Here is a 13,917-nt window from a genome sequence, read left to right on the forward strand (position 1 = left end):
TAAGAAAGACTCTATCAGGCTATGCGCCTGCGTTGCTCACCTCCGCATCTTCGTGTGTGCGCGCCGATTCTCGCACGGGCTTACGTACGTATATATCGGAGGCGGCTTATAATGCCACAGCTCCCGTGGGGCTCCGCGAAAATGACTGGTGAAGGCGACGTCGCCTCTTTCTGCCCCCGCTGTACGATTCCGCGCTAGTCCGCTGCGCAGATCCCGTTGACGACGGGCTTGACCGACAGAGCCTCTTTGCGCGTGGAAATACATAGAAAGGGATGATCCTTCACTTTGAGCCTCACCTCGTGTGCGAGGGGATGCTTCCCTCAATAAGGCGGCCGTTTCAGGCCACGGCTGGCTCTGTTCTGAGACCTATTCCGGAGTAGTTTTGTTCGGAAGTAATTACTCCAGGAAAAAAAGAGTCGGACACGCCAGTTATAGCATTAACAATTAGGCAGTACCGGTTTGCCTCGCATTTATAGCCGCTTGTTGCTAGGAAAGCGTTCTTTCGAAGCCTCCTATGCATAAATGGAACAAGTCGTTCTAGGTGGACACATTGCTCCAGCTTTTAATTCATACAAGGCTGGGATTCGGAAGATTACATGGTGTATTTACCAACTGTTATGGTCTCAAGTTACGCCAAGTCGTCCCTAACATCGTTAGTACAAAACGATGTTTCGTACATAGTCAAAAGGAATGAATTCTTGCGGAAGACAAAGAAAATTAGGCACTCGTATCATTGAACCACTAAATAAAATGAACTGAAATTGAATTGAAATCAAGATACAATGAACGAAGGTATTTTAACCAATGTCGCCGCATTTGGTTGGCTACCCTACATTTTCAAAAAGGGATATAGAGATAAAGAGCAAGAAAAAGAAAGAAGAAAAAAAAAAGTAATGGCAGTGCGCATATACACGTACAGAGGCCGTACACTGACATAGGGGCTGGTGGACTACGTAAACTCCAAGGAAAGCTATGAAAAAGCTGTTAGAAAGACGCACCTCAATGTTTGCGTGTAAAGCCTGGGGGAGTATATGAATGAGACTGGGGTCAGACGTAACCACAGCGATTGAAGCAGTAGGGCTGAGTATGTTGTAAGGCGAGGCCTTGGCCGTGAAAAGAACAAGGGCACTGGCCTGCTTGGCTGCCTGAAGTTGCGAAGCACACACTACGTCGAACGCAGTTGGGTCATTCTCCCCATAGCGCGCCCGTACTTCAGAGAGCAGCCGCTATGCACTAAACTACAGAAACAGCGCTGTCGGCGCTGTGAACAGTGGGGAGAGAAATTGCCCAAGGCGGGAAACACAGGAAAGCACTTTTGCTCGCCGGTCGACTAATTGCCTAGCGGGGCCGACAGCAATCGACAACCCGTTCTGCGCTGTGCCGAGATCGTTCGTTTCCTGTATGCGAAACGCCTGTTGCTTGCTTGCAAGTTCAAGACTCTGGTCCCTGCGAGTACGGCTTTCTTCTTTTTCTTTTTTTTGTCCTCACCAGGCGAAACGAAGCTGTCGGCTTCTTTCTCATTTAATGCTGCGCCGTACAGAGATGGCGGCATCTTGCTCCGCAGAGAGCGCGACTCTGATTCTGCCAGGAGACAAGTTGCTTCCACGAGGCTAGTGGCCCCTTCTACCCTTGCGAGTCAATCTGCCGCGCTGGTACGACACCGTCATTTGGGAACGGACCGAGCCATTTATATTCCGGATGGAGGGGCACCGCTGGCTCGCCCACCACCCACTGTGAAGTGGGGGTCGGACAGCCTATGCGTACGTACTGCCGCTCATATACAAACAGACGCGTATGTACCGCGAACTACGGTCGCGCCGGCTTAGAAGGCGATAACAAGGGAGGGAAGGCCACTTACTGCTCGGTGACCACCGCCTTCGGCTTTCACAGCGAATTTGCATTTCCTGCCAGCCGCCCTTTGTTTTCTGCTTTTTCTTCCGGCCAGACTGTTCTCGTCGACGCGTCCCAAACGCATTTCGGGAGACATGCGTCCTATAAGCTCCTATAAGGACGCGAAACCTGAAGCGGCAATCAAATCCAAGTTTAACGGTAGAGAGATTCTATTCCACGAAGAGCCGCTGACCGATTCGTTTGTTCGAAGCGATTCAGCACTGAAGATGGAGCTATACTTGCGATACAGAGGCGGATGTGTCGACAATACCGCTTCTATTCCCTTGTCGCTTCCATTTGCATCTCTTCTTAGTTTTGCTCGCCGTATCCCACGGCCACTATATTGAGGGTGCCGCTGATACCAAGACGGATGAACGCTCCCAACGGCGACTGCAGCGTGTACTCGCGATTGTACTAATGGAATGCTGATGAGCGGTCTTGAGGAGGCCGCTTAGAGCGTATAGTTTCCCAAGCGAAACTCAGCAGTATATAATAGATCAAAAGTCAACCAGGCCCTTGGATTGAACGGTAACTTCACCTGGCGAGACGAGGAAGACGCTGCAAACAAATGGTGATTAATAATTATCCCGTGCTCCCCGCCGCTATCAAGGCACTAGACGCGGTTGTTCTCAGTGCTTGCTCGGGCGCACCGAAAAAAAAAAAAAAGGGAATGCAAAACTGGAGACTACTCTTGGACGCTGAGAGAATGAAAGTGTTCTATATACAGACTTATACGCGCACTGCCAGAGATACTCTGTCCTCTTTTTCAATATCCACATAACGCTACCGTAGGCGTAAGATAAAGCGCAGTGTGTTCTCAAAAAGAAACCTTCAGCTTGAATTTCAGTGTTTTCAGTGTCCTACAGTCGCCGCAACCCTCCAATCGCGATATGCTCTCTACTTTCCTCTCCGTCATTAGCGGAACGTTTAAAAACGCATGCGACAACCACTTCAAGACGTTGAACAACAATTCCTTGTACTGAAAGTTGATGCCGAACATTTGTAGACGACGAAGGAATAATGAGCTAAAGTACATCGAAAAGAAAATCATCCATGACAAATACGAGACCTTTCCACCTCCTGACTGTTAATTAGCTTACTTTTCAACAAATCAGTTTCGTCAAAGGCGTTTTCTCTGCTTCTTTTCTTTTTCCTTTTTTGTCCCATGGTCAACCAAAGGCCATTGTATCTTGAATGACAAAGTGAGCGAAATTGAGCGGGCTCAGTGCTTTCTTTTTTCGAATAGTTTTTGCGTCCGCACGTCCGCACGAGAAAAAAAAAGCAAACGCTCTACCGCGGGCAAAGCTCACAGCAGCCACAACAACCGCGCGTAACTTACCCGCAACATGTCGCCGTTATCGGCGAAATTCGCGATTAGCGCCTATATCGGGGACCTCGCCTTAAAGCTCACCTTCTGGGCTGTATCTCCTTCCTCGCACAATAAACACAGTTGTCTGGAAAGTACACGACAGCTGTACGCAGGGCCTTAGAGGCCTTAGCGCTTGTATTCGCATCTCATCGCCAGCCGGAATCGGGCGCACGTTTCTTATAGCGCGCGCGTGAGTAGGACTACAAATCGCCGGCGCCTTGGACGCCGGCGCAGCGCTATGCGCGCGTCTTCGCTCCCGGCGAGTGTGTCTATAGTATATACGTGCACCTCACTCAGCGATAAGGCACGCAGTCCTGTCGCCCGTTCGAAAAGGGCGCGCGAGCGTGTGCGCACGCGCCCGGATTACAAATTGAGAAGGCGTATATATTCAAGCTATAGTTTCGGGCAGATCGCGCACGACACCGCACCGCCATTCCACCTCTCCCTCTCCTCTCTCCCCATGCATAGCGCGCAGGGCACGAAAGGGCGCACTGCCAACGACAGTGCGCGGTCGTGCGTGCTGGTGGCATTATATACAGACGAAGCTGCAGCCGGGATGGCGGAATGCTGCCCTTTCTAGTCTTTCATCCACTTCTCGTTCAATTTCTTTCTCTCCGTCATTCGTTTACTGTTCACTCTTCGCGTTTTCTTTCTGTTGTTTGCCTCTTCCTCGCGGTTTCCCGTGGCGAAGCCATTTTCTCTCGTTGCCCCGCCGTCATTTGGACGCGGGTGTAACCGCCGCAGAAGCGTGCCGTACCGAAGCGCGCTCACTTGCCCGCACGCGCCAGGCGCGGTGCGCGACACTCCCCCTCCCACAAGCACGCCCTGTCGGGACGCAAAGAAAGCGCGCGCGCGCGCGCCGCGCCTTCTCCGCGCGAGCGCGTTTCGTTTCTCCGCCGCGCCTTCTTCTTCTTCGTCATGCTGTTCTCTTTCAGTTTTTCTTGCACCATACTCTGCATAGTCTCGCTATTGCCCGTTCTCAGAATGCTGTTTGCGTTTTGTTTCTGTATTTCCATCTTAAGTTCTTATTTCCCCTTTTTTTTGTGTGTGTGTGTATGTCTGGTCCCTCATCGTCTTTGTCTCGGTGGGTTTACCTGCCGGAGACTTACCTAGTCGCAGGTCATGCGCGCTGCCCTCGCGAGTGTCGCTTACATGCGAAGGTATAGGCAGCGTCTGTTCACCTGCAACGGCTTTCGTGACGTTGGAGACGAAGACGCGAGAAGCGGTGACGCCTAATGTTCATGAGCTTCGAAAATATGTACACTGTATATGCTTCCTTCGCCGGTAATTGCAAGTTGATTTGGGCGCACAACTTCTGAACACGTGTCTGCCAAGCGCATGGCAAGAGCAAGCTCTTTTTAAGGGGTCGAAGTGTCTTACGATATTATGTTTCTGGCTTTTTTAAATAGATTTGACCACGCATGTTGGTTTTCTTTTTAAATAATTTTCGCTGAGACGCTTGAGAGCATGGCAATACCTCTACGGGTGTGGTTGACTATCTCCAATATCTAAAAATTGGACGTTTCAGTCCTAATTCAGCTAATTTTACTGATTTCTACATGAAACTAATGCATACAGAAGTAATTTTTAGGAAGAAGCATGTCACGGCCCACGTCGATGACCTTAACGAATATTAGGTAAAATAAAGAATGGACAACGATCATGTGATCTCATATTTGAAACTATCACATCAAGGAATTGCTAAACGCGAAATAACCCCTGTACCTGTCACATTACCCGTCACTGCATTTCAATATTACAAATCATCCATGCCATAGTTTCACAGCCCCTTGTAAGCTGGCCTCGAAGCAGGCCTTTCGCGTGATTAATTAATGGTGTGACAGTGAGATCCCGCCAGTGAGCGCATGTTATATGCGAATAAAAGCGGTTGGTAATCTATTTTACGACTTATCAATTCTGTGTCCCTCAATCTGCTTCATTTGGTTTGCCTTACGCGTTTAGTCGTATCCTATATAGCCCAAGCTATTTTGCCTATACTTTATGCTCATTCGATTGAATTGTACTGCTTTATATATATATATATATATATATATATATATATATATATAATGTGCCGGTTCGTTCCGGACGTTGGTAATGCTCTGGGGGCGGCCGATTACACGCGTCAAAAGGGAGGCAAGAAGAAAGCGTGGGTGTTGGTCTCCTCTAAGCCTCAAGTATACAAACGTAGCGGGCGCTTCCTTGGGGCACTCTTCCCGCAGTCGTTGCTGTTGTTGCGAGACATCTTTGTCGAGGGGCGAATGCTTTCGGGTATCTCTCGCGTGCTCTTCACCGTGGTTAATGGTTGGCCCGTCCTGCTCTGTAACGCACGCGGCATACGCCCATGCCATCGTTGTCGTCGTCGTCTTCATCGCTGTCTTTCTGGCGCACTTGGTTCTGCCTACAGTAGTGCGCGAGCGTATAAACTGTACGACCGTGCCGCACAAGAAACGTGATTTCGAAACGGCGCAACGCCCCTGCGTTCTTGCGCAAAAGAGGACGCGCTCGTGCTCGGTTCAACTTTGCTTCCTTTGTGGGGTGCGTGCGCCGTACATATAGTTCTAATGCTTTAGCGTTTTCACCGTTATTTTGTTGCGTTTTTTGTCCGATTCGTCTAAATGCCTCACTGATGCGTCGCATAAAACAAGCGTCGCTCAATAATCGCTGACGGCAGATGTGACCTGATTTGCTATTTACTTCGCGTTTAGTTACATGTGTTTATGCGACGTCTCTCTTTTTTTTTGGTTATTGGGCATACTTATGTCGCATTTATTTTGTCCTTAGAAGCGTCGTGCTAAGCATGTTCATGCAACGCGATTTTATTAGGTATTATTTTTATATGAAAAGGAGTATTCAGTACCACTTATCGGCACCTGAAATGTATTCATCTAAAAAAAAAAAAAAGACGAGAACGAATAGGAGGGGGGATTGATGATATGCATGAACTATCTATTTTTCTCGTCAGAGTGGAAGACTTGTCAGACTTTTTTGTATGCTTGTTTTGTGTACATTACTATAGTCCGCTTCCTGCAGTTCTGCTTTCATTTCTCGATAGCTTAAAACAAAACTACCGCTAAATTTCTCATATTGTATTTGTTAACAACATGCCAGAGACTAAATCGTCGCTGAAATGACTTTATGAACAGCAAGAAAACTTACAGAACCAGTTCGTCTTATCAGGGTGACACGCGTAAGGCTCCGCACAAAATATATGGCCCGTAGAGCCCTCCAACAAAGAAAAGCTATGCTTAATAGCTAGGCTTCACACAGAGAAGATCTCTGATATGCCACGGTGTTGGCGTGTATAGCGATAATCTGAAAGATTCGCTTAACCCACGACTGGCTAGCACAGGGGGTAGTATATACCGAGTTACTGAGACCTTCTTCGAGCTAACGTGCCGGAAGCATTAATAGTGGAAAAAAAGAAGGTTACCAGCATGTTACAGCTTTATTCCATCGGTGGCTTCTTTGCTGGGGTAATTAATTTAAATAAACCCTAATTATCATAATCGTGGCCGACACTTGGCATGGCGAACGGCACACAGCACAGTTATTCCATTCGACGGAATACTAAGCGCTGCAGCAGTTGAGTAGTTAGGAGCCATTAGTGGAGCGCATACCGGTTCTTGTGGGAAATGAATGCGCAAGTGCGGTGAACGATTCACGTGGTTGCCTTGACTGATGGCTACTTTTGTTGCCACCGCCTTTCACAGGCCACAGATTTCAAGATGTTATCTCGTTTTGCTCCCATTCTATGCCATTCATTGTCTGCGGTCTCTCTTCAGAGGCCTACCCCGTTGCACTTTTTTGTTGCCGTCCAGGAAGTGTTCTTTCGCCACCCTCTTCTGTCTAGTGCGAAATTATGCAGAGCTAAAGTTACAACACCGCAGATCGGGACGAAAGCAAAGGGAAGTTGCCCAAGCAGGCACCTTCAGTACATAGGAGGAGGCTGTGTTGCACAGTGTAAGTAAAGAGAAAAACAAATGAAGGGGACGGAGTGGAGAAGGTGGGGAGAGAGAACTCGGCCACCAGGATTAAAGTACATTCTGTATTGAAGGAAAAAAAACAACATATATGTCGCTTCTTCTTTGTTGTATGTCCTGAATCATGTTTAATAAAAGATGCATTTCTGCTGCGACAGAGCTGTATTATCTCAGAATAAAATTCAAGTTGTTTTCAGAGCATGATGATTATCGCGACCGCTCGGCACAGTCAGGCTATCCCGATACATAACTTGGATTGCGCAACCAGATGCCCGTTACATACCAATTTTTTATTCATTTCGATAATAAGCAAGGTCTACATTTGGACCCCATGTGCATCTTTTCTGTTTGGCCATTGGCCAAGCGATAAACCAGGCTCAGTATTCACAAAAATTTTATTACGCGACACCTATTCTTAAGTGCAGCTATCACCCTGCAACAAATATTTATGTTGTGCGCAGGGCCACAATGGAAGCCAGAATCTTCCCACTTTTGAATAGCGTAGTGATGTATTATTTTTGCTTAGATACGGCTCAAGGGGAGAACCATTGGTAACGATCAAGACGGTTTACGCAAACACTGATACGTAGCAGGGTGGCTACCTGCTAGCGTAACCTAGTGGGTGACTACCTAGCAACTTAGAGCTAGTTGTGAGTTCCAGATCTGTTTGTTCCAAGTTTGTTCTACATTGTCCAACTGACCAATCTGTTCAAAGATGGCTCACACTAACAAGGCACACGTCCGTTCAGAAAACGAAACAAAACGGAATGCAATGCAACAACGTTATGCACATTAAAACCGGCGAAAACATCGTGGACGTTTCTCTAACGAATTTGAAGTAACGATATTCTTCTCCTTTTTACTTCTATCGCTTCTGCAGGTGAACATCAGGAGAAGTGCTCGGGCTGTGGCAAGTCCTACTCCATCAGCGCAAACGGCGGCGCTGGCCGGTTGCTGGGTCGCGGGTACTGCCCGGCGTGCCTGGGCACCCTGGCCGGTAACGGGCTGTCGTCTTCGCCCAAGACGGGCCACTACGAGGCGGAGCCTCCGAAGTCCCCTACGCTTGACTCCAACGAGGACAGCAAGGGCAGCTCGCGCTCGAACCTCGACCTGGGCGGCGCTGCGTCACCCACCACGCCACCTCCACCCCCGCGGCTCCTGTTCGGTGTGCTCGACCAGATGATGATGCGCTACCGGCAGTCAGCTCAGGCCTTCCTGCCACCTTCCTTATCGACCATGAAGTTCTTGGAAGGCGCCTCCATGCTCACACCCTGACGACACGCCCACGGACTTGGCTGGTATTGCTGACTCGACGTGTAACGGACTCAACTTGTGCGCGCGCGTAGCCTGGAGTCAGCACCTCTGGAATGGTCCTCGATGTGAAAGAGAGAATGAAGAAGAGAAGATGGCGTGATCTCAGACTTCTTGTGCGTGCTTTGCAGTGGCTGGCGCTGTCGGGACCGGAGTGCCCTACGAACTGGGACAGTTTTGCTGCTGAGTTCTGTACCGCCCTTATTCCTTAGAGTGGCATCAGCTGTACGCTCGCTTCTTCTGGTACGCACTTGAACAGTGCGTTAAAATCTACACGGGAGGCCACGAGCTCACGCGACATAATTTTCTTGGCCAGTCTTTTCAGCGCATTGAATGTTCTTGTTTGTTTTTTTTACTTTGGCGTTCACGTATATAACAAAAATGATTTGTGGTTAGTGACGTAAACTAACGTCTGATGGAACAAGCAAAATAGAACTTATGTACATAGCCGCGCTAATACCCTAGCAAGAACTAAAGTTTCAAAGAAGCTGTGAGGTCACGACGTTATCTTAAAGATAGGTTCCACCGCACTTTGAAAAACTGCATTACGTTTTTGTAATATGTCTGTATTATATTCCCGGTGATAATGTAACAAGCACAGTAAAATGTTAGTCTTTAATTGTGCCAGACGTGAAGTGCCACTTTGGGCTCCAGTTCAAGGCAGATCAAAAAGAATAGATTGCAACGCTTGATAGTGCAGACTTTTTGCAAGACAACGTCTTCCCGTTGGCTGGCCGCTTTAAAAATTTTTGTAATGATTCAAATGTGCCTTTAGCTACAGCACCTCTTTTAAGTTAACCAGTAATCAAAAAGTATTTTCCGATGAAACCACAAGAAGGACAATACGTGCCATGTTCATGACTAAAATACAAACTGTGCGAAGGTCATAGTTTGAAGTGTTGTGAAGTCTAGCATTCCTAATGAGCCTTTCATTTATTGGGCGTCAATATTAAGAGAGTTTGTGTCGATGTCCTGCACGCCAGTGCTTTAAGCTCTGCCTTACACGTACAGATACTACCTAACTTTTATAAACACATATTCCATTGTGTACAGTGAATGTGCTATGGAGCTCGTAATGTGGTTGGAGTTAAGTAATGTATAGTTTGGCAACATAACGAAAGAGAACACATATACATGTACAGGCATGCAGCACGAACATGTACTGTCTTTGAATAACACGACTGCAGCTATAGAAAAGATGAGGAAGGAACTTTTTTGGGGGGTACCAGTAATCCGGACGTTCTAGTAATGGAATTCGGAATTTTATGCATTTCAGTTGAGATCCAGCATTCTCACTTCAAGAGAGAGCAATCGAAATAGGCCATAAAGAGCAGACATCGAGAAGCGCACGAGGTACTGTTCAATACGGCATTGTTCCTATGACTGTCTTGTTCAATGTGTTTTAATCGCGTGCAATAGAAGGTTGTATACTAGGACTGATATTCCAAGAGAGAAATTCCAGTGCCATTACCCGTATGACGCTAATCATGGCGCTATGTTCACGATGTGCCTTCTGCTTGCGAAACTCACTGAACCGTTGTGGTAACTTCGCAGTAAAAAAAAAAAAAGAAACAAAGGAAGAAAAGTCCTCAATCTTGATGGTTTTGTTTAATGTAACGGCAGCTCAACACGCGACGATATATTGCTCTACGCATAACTCCTGTGATACACAATGTCACTTCGATGCCTTGCTGCACGCTTTGTGAATGTTTTTTATTATTGGATGCACTGTGCGAGTTGTGGTAGCTATATAAGGTGCACTTATAAGGCAGGTATAGCCGCCATATTGTATATTGTCGTCTCGCAGCACATTGTTGCACGACTCCAACATTCCGAAAATCTTTACCAGGCTGTGAATTATAAAAAAAGAAAGCAACACCGAAATATGCCTTACATGTTGAGCATTTTTTGTAGATGCTCCAGGATAAAGCAATTCAGCCTCATGAAAGCAACGAGCTTTTCTGCTTAAACACCTATCTGCAACGGATGGAGTTTGCCCATCTTTGCGGTACACAACCTGCAGTCGGGGTATTCCAGTTAGCATTTACGACCTCGTATCAACTGAAATGTGCACTGAACAAGAAAAACGCAGCGTTGCGCATGCCATTGTAACAGATATGTTCAGCAAATGTAAACTTCATGCAACAGAACTGGTGCCGGAGGGGGGGGGGGGAGTGCGACGAGGAGCGTAGCTTGGAATGATTGAGCTGAGCCTTCTCCATTATTGAGAAAGATGCTAGTGAAGCACCTTCACGCGCCGCGGATTCCAAAGGTGTAATGGACAAACGAACAATGATGTGTGTGTACAGGGGTGCCCAGAATCCGTATGGCCATGCCAGTTTTGTTTGGCGCACTGCCTGTTCAGTGCGAAATGTCCGCTTCAAGTCTCACGCGAAGCCTTTCAGTGCTCGACAGGGTGCATAAGCTCAAAGATGAGATCGAAGAAGTTGTTTACGATTATCTAGTCTATTCACCTATGTGCCTTGTCTTCCTGTTGCATTGTATTTAGTACTTTTGGGATGGAAATAAACGCTGACAGAGAGTCGAAACACGCTGGTATTACGTGTCTATTAATTTCGTACTTCCTCGGCTTCTAAAAAGGTATTCAGACTAACCTTGGCTAACGCGAGAAGGTACTTCCTTGTGACAGCGCTGATTTCGGTGCTATGAGCGTGGAAAGTTATACATTCAGCCTCCTCAGATAAAACTTCATGAATACCAAGTGGTTTTCAATTAAAAATAATCGATGGCGACGCTATTTGTCCTGAGTCTAAACATACTATTTTTGCGTTGTAGTAGGTGCGAGCCTCAATATCACATATGGCAACAAAAGTCGTCGCTGGCGATGAGGAGTCGCTATTGCCAACAACCATTGGACTATTTGAAGAGGTATATCTTAGCCCCTACAACGCAGAGTGCAGCAAGCGTTATAGATTTTTCCGTGCGTAAGCCAATTTTCGGTCAAAGCATTGCCTCTTTTACTAGATGCCTGCCGCGTCGTTCGCTTTCCCATTGTCGCTGCAGTTCCTTTCGTTGCGCATAAATTCCTTGGGTCGGTGCTCGTTGCCTTTTTAACTTCCGGCGGCAGCGGAATAATTTTGGCAATAACATTTACTGACCCGCTGTCCGCACCATTCAACCGTTTGTCGCACCTGCCGCATCTGTGACAGCAACATACGTCACAGTAATCTCAGAGGCCGCAGCACGTGATCTAGGTTGCAAGGGTTCGCACCAAGGGGTGCTTTTTGACTTTTTGCAGGAAAGAGAAAAGGGATAATGCATGAGATTGATCCAAACAATAATCACTTATTACTTTCACCGCAAAATATTTCGTGAAATGCTTGTTACTCCAGCAAGATGCGATGTTAAGCACAGTCCATGAAGCAGCTGCTTCGAACTCGCAGAGAACGGGAAGGTTAGCTGTGCTCTGGAGATATATTCTGCCTCATCAGATAGAATAAGGCACAAGCAAGTTCAACTGTATACAGTTTGTAGGCAGGTGTGCTGAATTAGTCTTCGCTTCATCTGCAGAGCAAGAAAGAAAACGACCATGGATACATTTGAGAAAGTAAACCATGGTAACTTGCCTGAACTGAGGTGCTGTCTAAGAAGCGCGTGGACAGCGTGTTTTGTCCTATGATTTACATGGGTATATACAAGTGTCGGCAACCGGCTATGAACAGAAACTCTCAAGACGGTTTTCACGCAAGACAGTCATATGGAGTATAATACGTCATTTCATACGAGTTGCGTTTGCACTGTCGACGCAGTCGTGCTGTTCTGGTATTGACGGTGAGTGCACGGTCAGCGCGCGGTAGGTCAAAAGACCTCCAGAGAAGGGCCGTGCGTTTGACTGCAAAAACGACGAAGCCAAACGGACGCACCCTCGCGCTCCGTTCAATCGGCCCTGCCAGAGCCAGGGCAGCGTTCAGGCATCCGCTGCTGGCATGACTGTTGCATGCACACTGGTGAACGGTCTGCATCCCACACGATGGTGCATACACATGGGACCGTATTCTGCGACTATCCACTTCGGCGATACTAACGCCTTGGCGATGCCTTGGCCATCAGGCGCACGCTGATTGGCTGGTTGAGCCCTGCGTCATCCGATTTTGCTCAACCAGCCAATCAGCCCACGCCTGACGGCAATACTATCACCGAGGCGACACTGTCGCCGAAAGTGATCGTCGCAGAATACGTACTCTGGTTCAAGTCATAGTATTGTTTCCTACAATAATTACTAGGGGAAATTCTGGCTATAGTGTCTGTGTGAACTGTAAAAACAGTGGTTCAATACGCGTGGGTAAATAACCTTAATTAAGCTTTGTCGTTCATGATTCAGATAGTTTTCTGACTTTGCAAATGAATCGCATTAAACCAAATATCGTGTTATAACTGTCGCAATTAGCAATAATTCGGCATTTGAGACGACCATTGTTCTCTTCTGCGTTTAGAAATATAGGATTGCTTTACAATTTAGACCGATAAAGAGAGAAAAAACATACTGTGCGAAGGCAACCGATATCTTTCTTCGACGTATAGCTACAGCGGTTGATTATTTCCATAAGAAGCTTGTCCCCTATATATGTAAAAATTCCTAGTCTTACTGAAAGTATTCTGGAAAAAGACAGACATTAAACCACTACATGGCACTGTGCGCGGTGTAAGCGATATATACGTGACTGCATGGCAATTCTATGTAATAGGTATCTGACGCAAAATCTTGTAACAACAAATTTTTAAGCCCATCACAGCTGAAGTCACCAAGTAACGAGCGAACATTTTCAATGAGTGGTACCATTTTGACCTGCATTGCGGAATGGGACAAGATAGCTCGGGTAACTGTAGCTAGTGGCACGTTGCGATGAGGCAACGTTTTGCAGCAATTGGCTGGGATGCTGCTGAGCATTATTCGCTTGTCTACTCGTCGCAAGGCTCTTCACTCGAACACACCCTCGCTTACTTCAGGAAAATTTCTTTCTCATAATCAAAGGGTACCGAAGGGTTGGAAATTTGCCTTGGAGAGTCCTCTGTCCTCTAGGCATGCATCTGTACCGAAGACGTTCCACGCTGCATGCCGCGATTTCAAGGATCCAGTAAGACTTCCCCGATAATGTTGATAAATTTCTTCAATTTTTGAAGCTCAGATTTCATGTGAACGTGTAAGTACTTACGACAGAAAATCGACTAAATAATAAAGCAAACCATCATAAGCTAGGCGGGCTAAAGAAAGCGAGAGGGAATGGTGGAGAAGGGGTGTGTGCAAGAGTGGGTAATATAATTGAGATGTAGGAAAGACCAAACTTTATGGTGTACTTATTATATGCTTGTATCCGGTCATAAATGAACTGAGTACGATATTAT

The 13,917-nt window shown here is 46.9% G+C and overlaps 1 protein-coding gene across 1 annotated transcript in view; it reads left to right on the forward strand.

Annotated features, from left to right (window-relative positions):
• Nucleotides 1–11,102, forward strand: part of LOC126531401 (uncharacterized) — a 107,653-nt gene extending 96,551 nt beyond the window's left edge. Inside the window, exon 8 of the mRNA XM_050178914.3 lies at nt 8,123–11,102. Coding sequence (XP_050034871.1) covers nt 8,123–8,517 — 395 coding nt within the window. The 3' untranslated portion in view covers nt 8,518–11,102. The remainder of the gene's footprint in view (nt 1–8,122) is intronic.
• Nucleotides 11,103–13,917: the final 2,815 nt, after the last annotated feature.

This window comes from Dermacentor andersoni, chromosome 5, assembly GCF_023375885.2.
Source record: "Dermacentor andersoni chromosome 5, qqDerAnde1_hic_scaffold, whole genome shotgun sequence".
NCBI classification, from domain to species: Eukaryota; Metazoa; Arthropoda; class Arachnida; order Ixodida; family Ixodidae; genus Dermacentor; species Dermacentor andersoni.